General features: G+C 39.0%; 7 protein-coding genes across 9 annotated transcripts; 4 read left to right on the top strand and 3 right to left on the bottom strand.

Annotated features, from left to right (window-relative positions):
* The first annotated feature begins 134 nt into the window (after window positions 1–134).
* LOC132788121 (putative gustatory receptor 59f) lies at window positions 135–1911 on the top strand. The gene is made up of 4 exons (XM_060795440.1): window positions 135–205; window positions 642–1554; window positions 1607–1759; window positions 1816–1911. The coding sequence occupies exons 1-4, from the start codon at window positions 135–137 to the stop codon at window positions 1909–1911; spliced, it is 1233 nt and encodes a 410-aa protein (XP_060651423.1).
* Window positions 1912–2032: 121 nt separating this feature from the next.
* On the top strand, window positions 2033–2960 carry LOC132790730 (eukaryotic translation elongation factor 1 epsilon-1). The gene is made up of 3 exons (XM_060799376.1): window positions 2033–2170; window positions 2235–2540; window positions 2599–2960. The coding sequence occupies exons 1-3, from the start codon at window positions 2090–2092 to the stop codon at window positions 2749–2751; spliced, it is 540 nt and encodes a 179-aa protein (XP_060655359.1). The 5' UTR covers window positions 2033–2089; the 3' UTR covers window positions 2752–2960.
* On the bottom strand, window positions 2795–5991 carry LOC132790729 (serine-threonine kinase receptor-associated protein). 2 transcript variants are annotated; one of them, XM_060799375.1, is made up of 4 exons: window positions 5928–5991; window positions 5350–5831; window positions 3365–4030; window positions 2795–3300 (listed from the first exon to the last, which is right to left on the bottom strand). In XM_060799375.1, exons 2-4 carry the CDS (start codon window positions 5468–5470, stop codon window positions 3101–3103), a joined length of 987 nt encoding a protein of 328 aa, XP_060655358.1. In that variant the 5' UTR covers window positions 5471–5831; window positions 5928–5991; the 3' UTR covers window positions 2795–3100. The 2 variants fall into 2 exon arrangements, with proteins under 2 accessions (XP_060655358.1, XP_060655357.1); XM_060799374.1 differs by having other exon boundaries at window positions 5350–5974.
* A 1597-nt stretch (window positions 5992–7588) lies between these two features.
* Window positions 7589–9466, top strand: LOC132792683 (membrane-bound alkaline phosphatase-like). The gene is given in 4 exon segments (XM_060802130.1): window positions 7589–7747; window positions 7749–8030; window positions 8096–8786; window positions 8845–9466. Coding segments are annotated over 4 exon segments (1590 nt in total). The 5' UTR covers window positions 7589–7636; the 3' UTR covers window positions 9351–9466.
* Window positions 9467–11133: 1667 nt separating this feature from the next.
* LOC132793515 (membrane-bound alkaline phosphatase-like) lies at window positions 11134–12838 on the top strand. Its single transcript, XM_060803476.1, is given in 4 exon segments — window positions 11134–11520; window positions 11576–11765; window positions 11768–12265; window positions 12319–12838. Coding segments are annotated over 4 exon segments (1581 nt in total). The 3' UTR covers window positions 12825–12838.
* Window positions 12839–12848: 10 nt separating this feature from the next.
* On the bottom strand, window positions 12849–14089 carry LOC132793514 (uncharacterized). 2 transcript variants are annotated; one of them, XM_060803474.1, is made up of 2 exons: window positions 13673–14089; window positions 12849–13618 (listed from the first exon to the last, which is right to left on the bottom strand). In XM_060803474.1, the coding sequence occupies exons 1-2, from the start codon at window positions 13991–13993 to the stop codon at window positions 13166–13168; spliced, it is 774 nt and encodes a 257-aa protein (XP_060659457.1). In that variant the 5' UTR covers window positions 13994–14089; the 3' UTR covers window positions 12849–13165. The 2 variants fall into 2 exon arrangements, with proteins under 2 accessions (XP_060659457.1, XP_060659458.1); XM_060803475.1 differs by having other exon boundaries at window positions 12849–13613.
* A 67-nt stretch (window positions 14090–14156) lies between these two features.
* LOC132793508 (DNA repair protein RAD50) lies at window positions 14157–19060 on the bottom strand. The gene is given in 12 exon segments (XM_060803465.1): window positions 14157–15446; window positions 15502–15604; window positions 15670–15930; window positions 15990–16159; window positions 16217–16573; window positions 16626–16692; window positions 16750–16958; window positions 16960–17247; window positions 17249–17921; window positions 17984–18197; window positions 18252–18822; window positions 18895–19060. Coding segments are annotated over 12 exon segments (3930 nt in total). The 5' UTR covers window positions 18964–19060; the 3' UTR covers window positions 14157–14498.
* Window positions 19061–19094: the final 34 nt, after the last annotated feature.

Raw genomic sequence — 19094 nt, 5'->3', positions numbered from 1 at the left:
TAATACTAATTGATTAACTGGACATAGGTACATACTTAAGCGGTGTTAATTTTGATTAATTGTTGCAGTCCTCAATTAATTATGCTACCCACAGCTAATTGTAAATTGTAAGCAGCATTTATCACTCATACGCCATGTGGCTACCCAAGTTGAAGCAGGCTTCACGCAAAAAACGCAAGATTGCAGCGCTGCACTGGGCAAAGAGGTGAGCTAAATTATATATTATATAACTTGAATTTTAATTTAGATTATGTATAAGATATGTATAAGATAGAAAAGAGAAATTATATTTGGTTTGGTTGGTGCGTAACATGCAAAAAAAAACATACATACAATACGTAAAGGATATATAATTCAGTATATATATCCGCAGAATCCGCATCAATAGACGATCCGAATCAGTCACCCCCGATTTCAATCACTATAAAAGATTCACACACCAATCTTTTTAAATATGATATAAACAATTTCGAAAAACATCCCACGATTGAAAACATGAATAATATTTTAATCTCTTGGGCAAAGACTAATGGGCAAAAGCTCCAATATATGGATATTATAATAATTTAAGATGATATTTAATTCAATAGAACTTATATTTATTAATTTATAAAAATTCATCAAGCACAATTACTTCACAGGAATTGGAATCTTACTCTGCAGCTGCACAAATCAAACTCCGATCAGTTGAGAGAGGAGCTGAAGCTGCTGCTGTTCATTTGTGTGCTGGCGGGGAGTGCTCCGATTGCAGTCTTTCCTCGCTACCGAAGCCGATGCTATGATGCAGTGCAGCAATCTTGGCTGATCGTGTTGTATGCCTGGCTGTGTTTTGCCGCCTACTGGGAACTGTTGCACGGTAATATAAAACTCAGTGACCTAGAGCAAAAGTTCTATGGCATCGAATCGATGACGTATCTCATCCATGTGCCCTGCATAATGATACTCAGTGTTAGCTGGAAGCAAAAGATTTGCGCTGTATTTGATCGAATTGCGCAATTTGATTTGGCCAGTGGTTATATTGTGGAACGTCGAAACATCGGTCCTTGTATACGCAAACATTTGCTTGTGGTGCTGATCCTCACTAGTTGCTATATTCCAATCTCGTATTGCTTCTGTCAATATGAGGTTAATAGGACTATAATCGACTTGAGCACATTTGTGCTACCCAACATCCTGAGCGGCATTTCATTTATACCTTACTTCATAATGTTGCAAGGAGTCTGCCGTCGTATGCACTGTATAACTGTGACTTTGGAAGCGGAGCTTCGACAAGAATTTCCCATTCAACGTGATCATCTTAACCAGCTGCGATGGCAGCACATTAATCTGCTGCAATTTACAAAGGCAGTGAATCAAACCTTTGGCGTCTCCATATTGTGTGTCTATGTAAGCTCCTTCTTCAATGTCAACACGAATCTGTTTCTGGCTTACAAGAATATTGAGAATCCCGATGTGTCCGATTGGGCGTGGTGGACGTACATTCTTCTCTGGCTATTTATGCACTCAGCCAAGGTGTTTATAATACTCTTCTTTAACCAAGCAATCCAACAAGAGGTAAACATACAAGTTTAATCATATCATTAAAATAAATAAATGCTTTCTGCAGCAAACCAACTGCTTGACATTGTTAAGTAAGTTTCAAGCTTGTAGCGAAGATTTGCTGGAAGCCATCAATCACTTTATGCTGCAGTTGCAAGCCAATGTGCGAGCTTATGTTGCCTGTGGTCTAATTGTGTTAGATTACAAATTTATTACGGCGGTAAAGAAGATTTGCTTTGCTCTATAAATGTGTATTCAATTTTTCTCCAATTACAGCTTTTAATGGCCACCACAAATGTTTTCATATTCTTTCTGCAATACGAAATTACTTATCAAGCGCTGGCGGTTGCCGCCAACGAGACAAAAATTTGAATTACATACGCTGATGATATCGATAACAAGTTTTTGTTATCGTCACTTCGCCGTTTATATCGAGTGCAACCTTGCCAATCATCTGCACTGCGCTGCGCACAGTAGAATTTCGCACGCTTTTCTTGTATTATTATTAGCTGACACAAACAAAATAAATAACAATTTCCATTAATTAAAAATGTGTGACGTTGCAACAGTACAGAAAATTGCCAACTGTCTGGGCGTTAAACCCGGCAAAGTGCAGCTGAATGAAGAGCAAGTAAGCATTCATAATACATGGTATATATAGAAAATGTGACATTAATGGAATTTATATTGTCAAGGTCGTAACTCGCACAAGCGCCCAAAACAAAACCGTCGCTGGCTTTGCCACCATACTAGAAAGCTTGGCCCGCGAATCCAAATCGGAGACAGCCCAGAACAGCACAGCATCCAGGGAAGTGCAGGCTCAGGTGTATCAATGGATTGAGTTCGCTGTGCTCTACGTGTCACCCGGCTCCAAAGATAAGCATGTGGCCAAGCAATTGTTGGGCGACTTTAACAAACTGTTTGTCAACAAATCGTATTTGGTGGGCCACTTCATCACACTGGCCGATCTTGCTGTCTACTATGCCATTTATGATCTTGTGGTAAGTGTTGTAATTGCACCTTATACAATATATCATCTTATACCACATTTTCATAAAGAAATCCCTTTCGCCGCTGGATAAGGAGAACTATCTGAATCTATCGCGTTGGTTTGATCATCTGCAGCAACGTCCGGACATCCATCAGGGCGAGCAATTGCTGAACTTCACCACAATCTATTTGCACAACTGGGCTCAAGGAACCCATGTTTAGATTATCAACTAATATGCTGAGCGGATTCCATTCAAATCGCAAATCGCATTGAAAAACTTAAGTTATTTATTTCTATTGAATTTCACATACATCAAATATGTACATTAATGCCAATGAATTAAGCGCTGGAATCGAAAATATCATTTGCGTTATTGTAGCCGTGTTTTTTCTTGAGTTTGAGAAATATAATTACAAATTATTTGATTCGATTTGTATGTATGTTAAGTATGTTTTTGTTGATTCACTTTCTATGCATTTGCTGCTGCTGCTGTTGTGGTTGTTGTTGCGGTGGCTGCGCTGTCGTTGTCGTTGATGTTGTCGTATAGCAACGACTTGTGCTTCTCCAACATCAGTTTGCCGGAACCTCACGTGGAGAGTTCAGCGAATTGTTCAGCTCACTGGGTTCCGTGCACTTCCACAGTCCATACGTTTTACCCACTGTTGTTTGCCACAATCGCAGCGTGCCATCCTCGGAGCCACTGGCGTATAGCTCGCCATCCGGACTGAATTTCACCGAATGCACGGGTCCAAAGTGACCCTTGAAGGATTCTGTAAAACAAATCAAAGCCAATTTAATTCGTTGTGCATCTCAAGTGAACTCCCAATTGCTTACCAATTTCGTTGCCAGTAATGTAGTCGAATTTATACATTTTAAAGTCCTCGCCGCCACAAACGAATACGTGTTTATCAGGATGCAAACTAGCCGACGCCACATTTGTTGGCACTTTCACCTCCTTGAGCTTCTTGAGAGTATCGATCTCCCAGAAACTAATCGTCGATCCATGCGTTATAGTCAGCACATGATTGTCGCGTGAGATCTCCAAACTGTTCGGATTGCTCTGGAACTGCAGCCGTTGCACTTCAATGCCGGTCATGCGATCCCACAAACGCACCGTCTTATCATCGGCTGCCGAGATGATGCACTTGTCGTCGCGACAGAAGAGCGCACGCTTTATGGCACCCGCATGCCCGCCATACAATTCTGGCTCGGCATCGGGTTGCTCCAGGTTGAAGACACGCACCAGTTTCTCGTTACTGCCGGTGACAATGTTCTCCGAACTGTTGTCGAATGCTACGCTCTTCACAATATGCTTGTGCTGAAAACTGTGAATCTCTGCGCCACTAACCGCATTCCACACCTTGCCCGTGAAGTCGGCAGCGCCGGAGGCGGCCAGTGTGGCACTGCGATTGAGTGCAACGCCCCAGACGGCGCCCTTGTGTCCTTCAAAGGTTCCCACCCAATCGCCGGTATCGCCGTGACGCAACATTGGGCTGCCATCTGCAAAGAATACGAGACACTTTAGTATAAATGTAATTTTCGAAGAAAAATTTAATGGAGAATGCTTGACTGTGAGATACCCGTAGAACATTATTGTATTAATCTTAACATTCATATAATGATAATTGAACACTCTCGTGAATTACTTGTTGCTAATTATTTTAACTCTTGAATTTGTGACATGTAGTATGAAAGTAAACACATGAAACACCTTTAATTAAATTAATTAAAATACAATGCCTTTTTGTATAATCTTTTAATACAATAAGGATTTCATAGTTCTATATAAATTTCATGGGCTTCCTTGTCTTTTACATAATTTCTCTCTGTCTTTAGTTATTAAATCAACTTTTAACATAAGGATAGTGAATACACAACCACTCTACAAAATATATGCATGCAGTTTTGAGTGTGTTTTGCATTTGTGAATGTGAATGAGATGTGTGAGCGGCGGAAGCCACCTTGACTGAATGACTACATTCAATGCCAACGACCTGACGAGACGCCGAGCGATTCGACGAGCACGCAAATGGGCAGCCAAATGCATCAAGTTCACGTCATTTCCATTGCAATGTGATCGACTATAGTTAGACAGAGACAGTCAGACTGACAGACGGAGAGCGGGACGGAGAAAGAGCTAGAAGAGCGCAAGCTTGAGGCAGGTTGTGAATGCTTATGTGCAGGGACGCAGTCAATAAAAGCTTTTAGTTAAATGGTTATCATTTTTAAACATTTTTGACGTGTTGCAGCTGCAATTCATTGCATACTGTACTATACATATTTATTTATTTAGAAGTTTCAAGGTACTTCCTGCAACGCAGCCAGAACGAACAAGCTCGAAGCTCGCGAACAAGCTGAACAAAAAGTTTGTTTTTTTGAAAAGTTGCAAAGCAAGGGGAAGCATTGCATTAAATGGCGATAAAATGTTAACTTGAACTTGCAATGGAAATTTGCTTTCCGCATATATGCAAGTTTTTGTTGTTTTTGAAAGCACAATCATCTGAGCACACATACAAATGCATTTATTTAAAGCTCACAGACAGACTATCAAGGTAAAGAACGTAAGCATTTATTGCATGCGAGCGAGTGAGAGAGTGCTTTGCAAAGGGTTCGCTAAAACTGGTTTTTTTATTTTAATAATTTGTGTTTGCATTTGGGTCAAGGTTGCAGCTCACAGCCAGGCTAGACAGACGTACAACAAACTATAACTTGAATCTAACATATTAAAAAAATTGCTTGCATACATAAATAAATATAAATAACACAAGGACGCGCGCTCGCTTGCGCTCAGTTTATCGCATGCGAGCGATTTCGCTTACCTTTGCAAGCCGATATGAGAAAATAGCCGCTGTCGCAGATATCGCTGAAATCCAAATGCACCACAGGTCTGGTGTGTCCGCTGCAGGTCAATGGAATTTGTCGCAAATTGTTGGCAGCCATTCTAAAAAGCTAAATGATCTTCACCTCTTTCTATCTTTCTTTCACTTGCACTTTTTTTGTAATACTTTCGTTTTTATTACACTTGAAGTGTATTTTTTGTATTTGTAATGTGGCAATTGGTCTAATTTGATGGGTATAACAATTGCAAATAATTGATAAATAGTTGTTGATTTTATAATTTTGTACTATAGTTTTTGTTTAATGCCGTCTCATGCTCCTAGCTGCACTACTTTCATACAATTCGTGTCCTTGGTGGCTGCACTGCGAGATTTTGTTGTTGGTATTTGCTACAAATTGGTGTTGATGTTGTGGAGTGTGTGTGTCTGTTACTTGTGTGTGTTCGTCAATGTTGGTGTCGGCACTTTGTTAAAACAAAAGGAAACAAATTATTTACAATTGATGCGTTGTTTGGCAATTGTTTTTATTATTAGCAAGAGAGATAGAAGAAAATAATTACGCGACACGCTGTTGTTGTTGGACGATTTGGCAGCCGAATGATTGCTGCGCAGGGTGACCGCAACTACAATTTAAAAATATACCAAAATACATGGCAAAATATACCACGGGCTGCATGAAATACTTTTAGTGATGGGCCAATATGCAAACAATTTTGAAATGGCGCTGCTCATTACTATAAGTAGGTACTTAAGTTATTTTTTATTATTGAGTAAATTAATTATATTTCATTAAAAAATAACAAACAAACTACCAACCGTTCAATTTATACACAAACAAATGTCAGTATCCGGAATATACCACAATATCAGCAGCCAACAGTTATCGATTAGTGATTATCGTTTGTTAAAACCGTTACTTTTTAAATTATCATTTTTCACACACTCAATAGAATGTTCTTTAAATTCAGCCATATCACAATTAGTAAGCTGAAAAAAATATTCTAATAATGCAAGCAACAAAAAGTTTACCTAAAAAGACAGATATAGCTATTTTTGCAACTATGAATAATGATTACCGAAACGTTTGTACTAAACCTATTTTTAGTATAATAAAATGACTGCTATTCTATTCTAATCAAATATGTGCTTTCGAGATATCTTTTCACGTTCTTGTCGTCGGGTTGTAAGCTCTGTACATTTCCTCACGTTCAGAAATCGTGAGTCCTCAGACAAAAAGTGCCGACTTTTATTGCGTCACCATTCATTACATATTTGTTCATGTGATTTCAGCATTTTTTTTATATACATACATAGATAAGAGCTTGTAGCCCGAGAGTTTAACGTACGGTGACCAATCAAAAATGTATTTTCCACTCTACTCACAGGGTAGAATTATATTATAACAGATGAAAGCTTCTTTAACCAAATAAAGAATATTCTTGATCAGTATCCTCAGCAGTGACGATGCATCTTTATATCAGAGACAATAAAAAGAATAGGTACCAATTAAAACACTTTCTATCGTTGAACGCAGATCAATTTAGTATTCCATTTTCGCTTCCTTTATCGGCTCCTTAAATTAATAAATGTTTACTATTTAGACACTATAATAGCTAAGGTCTCAATGATTTACATTTACATTAGATAAAAAGCTTGGAAGTTATTTAAAAAAATGTTTAGAGTAAAAACCTAGTGCAGCTGCACTTGATAAGTTGCTTTAGTTAATTAAATGAGTAAATATGACATATTTTGTACACGATATATTTTTATTACAATGGTACTTTTAGTTACCTAATAGTATTATATTGGATATATTGCTAGTATACTTTCAGTATATTTCTATGATACTGTGACGCCAGTAAATGAACCGATGATAATCCACAGTCGAGCCCTCTTAACTAAAGTCTTCTTACTTGATTATCTTATTACAAACTTTTAGGTTGTAATTGTTAATAAACTGCAATTGGTAATTAAAACTGTAAATTTAACCTACATGCTAAAATTACTCATTAAGAGGGGGATCATGAGCTCTCTTACTGATGTGCCATGAGCTCCGCTAAGAGAAGATAACCAAAATAGCAAGCACCAGAAATAAAATATATAGTATAATCGCAATAAAACCATAAAAACTGAATTTATCAAAAATGTGAGACTAATCCAATTGTCTGTAGTGTCGAGCAAACTCCAAAAATGTATATAAGACCTTGTCGACGCAGCAGAAGTTGTATCAGTTTTAAACATCAACAATTCCAAACACATCATCAAAAAGATGCTGTACCAAAAGCAGCTAATCTTGCTCGTCCTGCTGGCAGGAAGTGCCCTTCCAGCTGCCGTAGATAGAGCTCACGATGTCGAAGATCTAACTGGCCAAAAAAATAGCGAAAGCTAGATTCTCGACTGACGTAGCTACGGATAAGTATACGCCACCAGAAGAGATGGATCCGCAATTTTGGTACGATTTGGCCTATGAGGAGATTGCCCAGAGACTCGAGTTGCCGCAGCCCAATGCTAAGAAAGCCAAGAACATCATACTCTTCCTGGGCGATGGCATGTCCCTCTCCACTGTGGCAGCAGCGCGAATCCTGAAGGGACAGCGTCAAGGAAACACTGGCGAGGAGTCCTCGCTCAGCTTTGAGAAGTTCCCTTACACAGGACTTAGCAGGGTAAGTTAAAAATTAGTCAATTAAATGGCAGACGATTTTGATTGATTGAATTCTCCTGTTTATAGACTTACTGTTCCAATGCCCAAGTGCCCGACTCTGCCTGCACAGCCACCGCTTATCTGTGTGGTGTGAAGACCAACATCATTGAGATTGGCGTCAGCGCTGCCGTCGACTTCAATAATTGTACCGCAAGCCAGGATCCCGCTAATCGTCTGACCTCCATTGCGGAGTGGGCACAGAATGCGGGCAAATCAACTGGTATCGTGACCACAACAACTCTGACTCATGCTAGTCCATCGGGTGCTTATGCCAAGACTGCAAATCGCATGTGGGAATGTGACACGGATGTCGAATACTATGGCGTCGATCCCACGGAATGTATTGACATGGCCACTCAGCTAATTACTCAAGTGCCCGGCAAGAACTTTGAAGTCATGTTCGGTGGCGGTTTCGGCAAGTTCTTGCCAAATACAATCAAGGATCTTCATGGCAATCCTGGCGAACGCTCGGATGGTGTTAACCTCTTGTCTAAGTGGCAAGCTCAACATCCTGGTGGCGTTCTGGTCAGCAATAGGGATCAGTTGCTCAAAGCCAATCTTTCGGCGGTGTCCAGCATTGTGGGTCTGTTTCAGACGGAGCTCATGAAATTCCACTTGGAGGCGGATGAAACTTATCAGCCTACGTTATCCGAGCTGACAGAGGCGGCCATCACAAAGCTGAGCCAAAATGAGAATGGCTACTTTGTGTTCATTGAAGGTAAGTTCCTTATTAAACAAGTAACAATTGCTGCTCTAACTTTGCTTCTACTTCTCAGGTGGTCTTATTGATTACGGAAACCATTACACTCAAGCTGGCTATGCTCTTGATGAGACGCTAGAGTTCGAGAAGGCCATTAAGTTGGCTCGTGACATTACTGACATTGAGGACACTTTGATTGTGGTCACTTCGGATCACGCACACGCTTTGTCCATTGCTGGTTATCCTGGTCGTGGCACGCCCATTCTTGGACTCAATCATCATGACACCGATGTTAATGGCGTTAAGTACGCAGTGCTTAACTACGCTGTTGGACCCAAGAACTATCTGGATAGCGAGGGAAATCGCATTGATTTGAGCGATCAGATCGGCGGAGATGACTTTGTGTTCCCCGGCTACATTACTAAGGATCAAGGTGTTCACTCAGGCGATGATGTTGGCATTTTTGCCTCGGGTCCTCAAAGCCATCTCTTTACCGGAGTGATGCAACAGAGTACCATTCCCCATCTGATGGCCTATGCTGCCTGCATTGGTAGTGGACCTCAGGTCTGCGATGCTGAGTAGATCGGTTAAGAAGGTCAACGAAGAGAGAAAGGAGTCTAGTATATATAATATATATATATAAATAAAAAAAACTGAGATCCGTCACGTCAAGCGACGTGTATAAATGAGCATAAAAGTTTGAGTGTTATTTATTAAAATGTTGCTTAAATATTTGATTTTGCTTCCACAGCTATGCTAAATATAATATGATAAAGATAGGATAAGAATGTATAAGAAGAAGAGACATAGAGGAGGCTCGTGTATAGTCTGGTTATGGATTATAGTTATATAACCATAAATTTATGATAGTCATTAATGAGACTCACGAGATCATAAAGATATATAAACACAGAGATAAACCCCTAATTACTTTGCGTTGGGTTATTGCACCTACATACATAGTAAAGTGCCCAGAATGCTACTCACATTTTTTGGGTATATGCAAGAATGAAGGTTTTTTTTGTTGAGGGGATTTATTTTACTAAGCGTGGCGGAAATAAAAAAGGGTTATTGGCTTACACGTCAAACATTAATTAACATGTGTTTAGGTTTGAACTCTATTTATTAAATTTTTTATTTCTCAAACCTTAAAAAAGAGGTAATATATGTAATTAATCCAAACCTAAAATTCAAACCATTCATTCTTCAGAGAACTTTATATTGTAGTTGACCGATTTGCCCCAAGCTGAATTGAAGTGTTTAGAAAATTACTAAATTCTAGCTATTAACAATGATCTATTTATTCCGAAACAAATGTTAAGAACTTCTTTTTTCGAATTTCTTCAATTCGTGTTTTGTAGTGAACAGAAAACCAAATTAAAGTGGGTTGATTATCATATTGTCAGTAATAATTATCTTCAACAGCAATAAAACTGCTTATGATACTTTCTAGTTGAACCATGCAAAAATAGGTGCGATAAGCTGCAGTTTCCGCACGTTCTAAACTCGTGAGTCCTGAGTATAAAAAGTACCGTTTTCATTGGCCTCTAAACGTGCTCGAACTACTTTTCTCGTTTATGGTTTATTTGTTCATGTGATTTCATCATTTTTTAAAAGATAAGTTCGTATACGCAAGGCAGATACATATTAAATGGTAATGGTGATAGGGAGGAAAAGCGGTAACATATTGTAAGTGACAAGCTTTATATACCTCAATCGTAATTATGGAGGAATACAAAAAATAATCACATTAGAATATTCCAAATTTCTATTAAATTCAATATAAAAAAGTTAATAAAAATTTAAAATTATTGAATTATGAAGAATTAATTATAAATTAAATATTAAATTTGAATCTAGATTATTAAAAAGAATTAAAATATACTTATTAATTTTTTTTGTAAAGACCTATCGAAAAAATATATTTAACATTCGATTGTATATTTATAAATAAAATAAAAGTCCAAAAGCTGTACAATATATTGAAGATTTTTTTCGATTTTTATAGTCTATTATTTTGGATACTCAATGGAACTAAAGAGCGGAAATTACAAAAAAAAAAAATATTTGATTATTTCAATGGTCATATTCAAATTTCAATCAATGTATTTTTCAGCAACCTATTCTAATATTCTTAGACTCTATTATAGCGAGATAAAAACTTTCACTTAATAAGTGGGATTTAGAAGTTGGCCAAAAATGCGCAACACGAGATGTTGAGGACCAAGATAATAAAATAATAAAATGTGGTTTTGCTAATCGTAATGAATGTGCAGAAACATTCTGTAGAGATTGTATATAAAAGAGATATTCTCCCTACAAAATTTATTAGTAGATCATACTCCGGATTCCAAACATCATTAAAATGTATATGAATCAGTTGATTCTCCTAATTCTCATGGTCGGAGTAACCTGGGCTAGGGTAGAGGAGATTCATGATCCCGAGCAACTAACTGGCCAGAAACTGGTGAACAATCGGCTCTTGGAAGGCATGGCCACCAACAAGTATACGCCTCCAGAAGAAAAGGATCCACAGTTCTGGTACAATTTGGCATATGAGGAATTAGCCAAAAGACTCGAGTTGCCACAACCCAATGCAAAGAAGGCCAAGAACATCATATTCTTCCTGGGCGATGGCATGTCCCTCTCCACTGTGGCAGCAGCGCGAATCCTGAAGGGACAGCGTCAAGGAAACACTGGCGAGGAGTCCTCGCTCAGTTTTGAGCGCTTTTCCCACTCCGGCCTGAGCAGGGTAAGTTTATACCCCGATTACATTTTGAGATAGTAACTGAGAGCTTCTATTCCAGACCTACTGTTCCAATGCCCAAGTGCCCGACTCTGCCTGCACAGCCACCGCTTATCTGTGTGGCGTGAAGACGAACATTGTCGAGATCGGCGTCAGTGCTGCCGTCGACTACAACAATTGTACCGCAAGCCAAGATCCCGTCAATCGTTTGACCTCAATTGCGGAGTGGGCACAGAATGCGGGCAAATCAACTGGTTCGTGACCACAACAACTTTGACTCATGCCAGTCCATCGGGTGCTTATGCCAAGACTGCGAATCGCTTGTGGGAATGTGACACGGATGTAGCCTCTTATGGCGTCGATCCCACTCAATGTATTGACATGGCCACTCAGCTAGTTACCCAAGTGCCCGGCAAGAATTTCGAAGTTATGTTCGGTGGTGGTTTCGGCAAGTTCGTGCCTTCGACAATTCAGGATCTTCATGGCAATCCTGGCGAACGTTCAGATGGTGTTAACCTCTTGTCTAAGTGGCAAGCTCAACATCCTGGTGGCGTTCTGGTCAGCAATCGAAAGCAACTTCTAAGTGTTGATACAACCTCTGTGTCCAGTATTATAGGACTCTTCCAGTCCCAGCTTATGAAATTCCATTTGGAGGCGGATGAAACCTATCAGCCTACGTTGTCCGAGTTGACAGAAGTGACAATCAAAAAGCTGACTCAAAATAAGAATGGTTATTTTGCATTTATTGAGGGTGAGTTTGTCAGAGTAATGTTTGCAAACTAATCTAATAGTTATCAATTAAAGGTGGACTCATTGATTATGGCAACCATTACAATAAGGCTGGCTACGCTCTCGATGAGGCGCTGGAATTTGAGAAGGCAATTCAGTTGGCTCGGGAGATGACTGACATTGAGGATACTTTAATTGTGGTCACTTCGGATCATGGTCATACTTTGACCATTGCGGGTTATCCTGGTCGTGGCACGCCTATCCTTGGACTTAATCATCATGACACCGATATCAATGGCGTGAAATATTCAGTGCTCAATTATGCTGTTGGACCCAATAACTATCTGGATAGCGAGGGAAACCGCATTGATCTGAGCGATCAAATAGGCGGCAATGATTTTGTGTTTCCCAGCTATATAACGCAAGCGCAAGGCACTCACTCGGGTGATGATGTTGGCATCTTTGCCTCAGGTCCTCAAAGCCATCTCTTTACCGGGGTGATGCAGCAGAGCACCATTCCCCATATGATGGCTTATGCTGCCTGTATTGGCAGTGGACCGAAGGTCTGCGATGAAGTGTGAGAATAAAGAGAAGATTCCTTGGCCTTGTGCGAGGAGTTTATTGAACATACAGAGTTGCAATTAACATACATATATGAGTATTAGGAAATTGAATAGGGATATTGATCTGTGTATAAAGTGGGGGTAATTTCAAACATACTAATATATTTATAATTAGATTACATTCTATTTTATGAACTACTCCAAAAAATATCAAAAATTTCTCCAAGTGAATCCATCTGTAATCCAGAGGGTTCTAATGGAAATTTGAAATACTTTTTGAAGAAATCCACTTTAAGAATATTATCAATTGCTTTTTGAAATATCCTTTAAAGCATTTTTCTTCACTGGTAGTATATTCTCTATTTCTTTTTCTTCTTGCCCCCTTTCTTGCCTTTCGTTCCCTTCTTGCCTTTCTTCCTTTTCTTCTTTTTATTTATCTTACGAACTTGGTTAGCAATCTTTACTCCTTTTACCGGCATAAATTCAATTTTCTTGACCGGTGGTGGATAAGTTACACAGATTTCTTGTTTGGCGATCTTCTCTTTGTCAGTTATCATTTTAACCGGCACGACGTGCCAGTTAACCATTTTCTTCTCTGGATATATTTCAACATCACAGCAATTGGAAAGTAGTACTACGTCGTTATTTCCCGTTACAGTTTCGCGCAGTCGTAGCTCCTTGTTACAATCAGAACAATCGGTGCTCAGTCTGCGTATACGAAATTTCATGGGAAATATTCGACCAACTTCAGTTCCATCACTCAACAGACACCAATGCTTATAATCGCGCCTTAGCGGAGGTCTTTGTCTGAGCTATCAGAACGTTATATTGAAAATTATCAAAGCCAGGAGGTTGGAAATATTTACCTCTTTTAAATGCAGACTCGTACTAAGCGGTCTGCATTTCGAGGAGCACAAATTGGGTGGATGACGATTACTGGCCAGAGCATTAAGATTGCAAGTTTTCTCTAGTTTGCGATAATCCGGCGAGCACTCTTTCTTTATATCTATTAGACGACGCACAGGCGATTCAGGCTCCAAGAAATTGCGGACATGTCCAACGGTTCGGTTCTTGTCATCGGCACATGGTTGACCAGTCGGTTCAAAGCAACTTTTCGCACATGTCTGCGGTTGGTTTTTTTTTAGGATACCATGCCATAAACGACAACTATTGGAAAGTCCCGACATTTAAGCGGGCAAATTCCCAGAAGAAAAATTTTAAATTTATTAAAATTTAAGCATGACAGAAAAAAACTTTAAGGATATAATACGAATTTTATTCAAAAACATAATAATCATATAAAAGATTTTATCTGACAATATTTAAAATGCAATAATGAAAGGAACTTACGCCTCAAATGGAATACATATAATGAAACTTAAATCTAGTAATATTCAATATTATAAAAGAGAGTTACCTTCTGAAAGAAATGGTAAAATCAACTGGTAATATTTAAAAGATAACTTGCTGCTTCCTAAATCTGATAAAAGGGAATATTCAAAATAGCAAGCAATTTAAAACTTTGAAACTGATGTTTAAATAAAAGTTAACTGCAGCTTTAAATTCACACTTTTGATACTAGTAATGATATTAAGTTAAGAAAATAATAAATGGCATCGGAAGTATTCAATATCATTGTAAAATTCATTTTGAAACGTGATTGTTCCACGGAATATAAACGATAGTAAGTTATTATTTTCCATCAACACGCACCATTTGTATGACGGATTTGCATTGCGAGTTTCGTTGTACTCGATGATATCTATTAATCTTACCCAAAGATGAAATAAATTCTTCATCGTGAGTGATTATAATCAACATGAAATTCGATTGGATTTGTCGTTCCTCCACAATGCTATTGAGAGCCTCACAAAGCGACATAATATTGTCCCTGTCCAAGTTTGTGGTTGGTTCGTCGAGAGCTAAAACGCCACAGTTGCTGCTAAAAGTCTCCGCCAGAGCCATTCGAATGATGAGCGAGGCCAGAACACGTTGACCCGCACTGCAGCGACCTCGCATCTCAATTTCCGAATTGTTTTTCGACTGCACAACCTTATAGTTGTAGGTCCTGCGGCGATTTGCGGCTGCAGTTTTCCCCTCGGGCTCTTCGGCTTTGATTTGAATGTAATCAATGTCATTACCTTTGTATATCATGCGCCAATACTGACGAATCAAGCTATTAATGTTGTTCATTTTCTCAGCGTGAAACTGGATCAATGCCCATTCCAAAGCAGCCCGATGCTCACGAAGATCATCAATGCCACAACGCTTGACAGCAATCTCGTACTGAGCACGTCGATAGTTTTTAAGAGACTCCTTGTACTCGGGCTTATTGACTTCCACTTGCAACTTGTTTAGATGGTTCTTTATTTCGCCCAACTGGCCAAACAATTCACCACGACGCTCTGACGATATATCCTTCTTCTTAATCAATTCGGTCTTTTCTTTCTTGATATTGGGAAAGTCCATGTTGCCCAATTGCTTGGCCAAGACAGAACAGTTTTCAGCCAATTCCGTTTCCTTCTTTTGCAGCTGCTTTAGCTCACGATTGTCTTTCAGATCACGCTCAAGACTCAGTTGACTAAGGCACTCAGTTTTAATTGTTTCGAGTTTTTTGCTACAAGCAGTAATTTCAACATCCTAAGGAAGCAAAAAGTGTTAAATAAATGTCTACATTGAAGTTATCAGAACCTACCAATTGATTGAGCTCATCTTTGGTAATAATTATGGTTGAATCAAGTTTCTCCATTTTCTCAGTTAGTTTCATGTTGGCAAACTCTTGTGCTTGCTTATTCAATCTATAAGTGAATTTTAACTAGTTATTTAATATTGCTTATATTGAATTAATTTATTATTTACAAACCTTTGAATATCCTGCACAATCATCTTGTAGTTGTTGTATTTGCTGTTCAACTCCGACAACTTCGATTGTTCACTTTTCTTAAGTCGTGCCTTTTCCTCAATTGCGGCGTTCAAATTCTTCTTTAATGGCTGCAAATTTAACTCGAGTTCTGACATTTCAGTTGCTATTGTAATCAGCATTCGTGTTAGTTCCTCGAGTCGTTCCTTAAATTGCGGCAGACTCTGCTGTCCCTCCTGCAGCTTAATTCGCTTCTCTTTTAAGCTGTAATATGACAGTTTATATCAAGTCAATTCTTCAAATGATTTTATATCATATCTAACCCGTTTCTAAATTGTCGCAGACGATTCAACGCCTCGGTTTGCTGCTCAAATGCATGTTGATACATCTCCAGTTCCTTGGATTCGGTTTCTAGCTCCTTGGACACTTCGTTTTTTTGAGTTTGCAGTGTGTCAAGTGATACACTGGCATCATAATTCTCTGGTAGTTTAAGCTAAATTGTAAATATAAATATTTAATCGAATACTTTTCTCTTTCGTTGGAAACTTACTTTGAGCTGATCTAGATCTTTGGTGAAGCGCAGCGATTCCTTAAGCGCTTCGTCAAGCAGCGTCATGTCACCCATCATGGAATTAGCCAGCTCCATGTTACATGTAGGTTCGGCAAGAAGACTCATTTGAGTCTCATACTCGGCGACAGAGTCACCTAGCAACTGCTTGATATTCTCCAATTCTTTCTTTTTCAGCGGAAGAGTTTCCTTGAGTTCTTTAACCTTATCGATAGCTGGCTTGATTTGCAACAAGTCTTCATATTTCGACTGCTCCGCCTTCAGCAACTTTTCGGATCGAGTGATGTTATCAGGCAGCTTTTGTATTTCGTCTGTTAACTCTGAGGTTAAATCGCAGGCCTAAAATGTGAGCAATTTAGTTAAAAGTTTCATGGTGAAAATGCTTACGCACCTCATCGCCAGACATATTACGATGGCATAATGGACAATTGGTTTGTTCTTCTATTTTTTGAATATACCTAAAGAATAACAAAAAATCAATTATTGATAAGATATATTAATACAATAAAACTCACTTCTTGTACATAGCTTCCGAAGACTTGAGGGCACCATGTTCAAGTTGCAGTTTGGCAATTGTTGTCTTGCTGCGAAGCATCAGCTCATCGTATGAAGTGGAAAGACACTTTTGATATATGCGCTCGTCTAACTGTTGTATTTCCTTTTCCATGCGCTCAATGTCACCAATTAGATTCTTTCGTTTTATTTCATACGATTGCTCTTTTAAGCTTTTGCGCATTGGCTTTGTCGTTCAAGTCACTGATTTCACGACGTAGTTTATCGTAGACATTTTGCAGTGAACGGCGATAGTTGTTTGTGATTGGCTCCTTGAATAATATAGCCAAATTATCACTGTGCTTACTCTTTACACGATTCACTTCCTGATTTTTCTTCTCTAGCTCTTTCTCTTTGAGCGTAATCTCAGCCATTAGCTTAGCTATGGAGTTCAAGAATGTTAGCTGCTTATCCAAACTCTTAAAGCGTGTCTGCTTATCAGCAACACTTGCCTTTTTTGCTGGCTATAGTCTGGCGACATTCGTCATGATTAAAGCTGCGATTGGCGTTCTCATATTTCTCATCTGTATCGGATATTTGCTTATCGAGTGCTTTCAACTGATGCACAGAAACCTCAATTTGCTTAATTTTGACTTCTAATTCCTCGCTCTCCTGCTCGCTTGCTTTCTTTTGCTTTTCCTGCGATTTGAGGCTTTGCTCCGATCTGGTTATTTCAATGCGGAGCTCATCAACCTTTGCCTGCCGCAATTGATCCGCCTGTTCGTTGCGTGTGCTCAGCTCAGTAATCTCAGATTGCTTGCTGCTCAACGTCACATCGATCATTTCCTCCAAGTTCTCAGGATTTTCTCTAGTCTTTTCATCTATGTTGACTTGCAATTTTGTGCAAAAACTGTTGATATTCTTTGTTAGCTGAATTTTGCATTCCTGCTCGTTCTTGCGCTTTTGTTTTGTCATGTAAAGCTCTTTGTCGTAAGTGGCCAAGGTTTTTTGCAAATCCACATGGGAACCTTTGATTTTTGTGAGTTGCTGTTCAACCTCAGTGCGTTGAAATTTTACTTCTGACATGCGTCGATTGAAACTCTGTATTTCCAAGTCAAGTTCGACCAGCGATCCTTCAAAATGCTTCTTGATATTCTTCGAAAGTTTTCCAATTTGCTCCACACAGTTCTTGTGGCTGCAATAAAAAAAAATATGAATGAAATGACTTGAATTTAAGAGCAATTAATGGCACATTACGTGGTATCCATTTCAACCTTTCGCGCATTGTATTTGCTGATCTCGTATTCAATATTTCGAATCTCCTCCAGTCGCAAATCAATGGGCTTTACTTCCTCATCGCACTTTTCGCATTGCATTTTAATGTCTTCACATTGTTTCTCGTATTTTTGCAAGTTTAGCGTCTTGTCATCCATCTCCTTTTTCAAATGAGCCAATAGTTTCATGTTGGAAGCTAAACAAAACAAAACTTTACTAAGTAAATTTGATATTTAATTAATTATCTCACCCATTATTTTAAGATCGTCGCTCGCCGTCTTGTGCATGCTGATAATGTGATCAAGAGCTTTATTGTAATTAACAATGCCAAATATGGCATCGAATTTATCCTTTAGTTTCTTGCCCTCGTCCAGGGGCCAGCTGGAGTCTTCTTGATGGCAAAAGAGGACACTATTTATAATCGCATTGGAGACACCCATGAAATCTCCAACCGCCTGATCCGCGTCTGCATTTCGATAGCTCATTGATTCCAATTTCTTGTCACTGCTATTGCTGTTGCCATGGTGGGTGATAGTGGAGTCCATGGTCTTGAATTGCCTTTTCTTGTCACGAGACAGCGAAACTTTCATGCTGCGACAAACCGAAAGGCGCGCATTATTCTTATCCCTTACATCCATTTTGATTTGGGCCAGAGATTCGTTTCGTCCCGATATCTTAGGATCATGCACAAAATTCTTACCGCTATCGCTACCTGGCGGACATTCGCCCGTGAGTGCATATTTCAGGCATTCGATAATCGTTGTCTTGCCACAACCATTTTGGCCAAGAATCAATGTTATTGGTGATGTGAATGTGATACTCTGTTAGTTTGGAATGCAATGATTAACTGCTGCGCATTTCAGTAAATTTTGATAATTGAGAAGGATCGTTACCTGAGCGTCTTCAGCGTTGGATCCAAAACTGCGTATGCCTTGAATAGACAGCTTTTCTATAGTCGACATATTGTATACGCCAAAAAAGAACTTTGAATAAACTACTTATTTCACAATAAGCAGAAACTAGAATAACGCAAATTTGCCGGTCTTTTGGGTAAAGGACCGCAATTTGAATTACAAAATGTACTATTTTACGT

Source organism: Drosophila nasuta, chromosome 3 (assembly GCF_023558535.2).
Source record: "Drosophila nasuta strain 15112-1781.00 chromosome 3, ASM2355853v1, whole genome shotgun sequence".
Classification (NCBI taxonomy): domain Eukaryota; kingdom Metazoa; phylum Arthropoda; class Insecta; order Diptera; family Drosophilidae; genus Drosophila; species Drosophila nasuta.
This window is presented reverse-complemented; position numbering and strand designations above follow the sequence as displayed.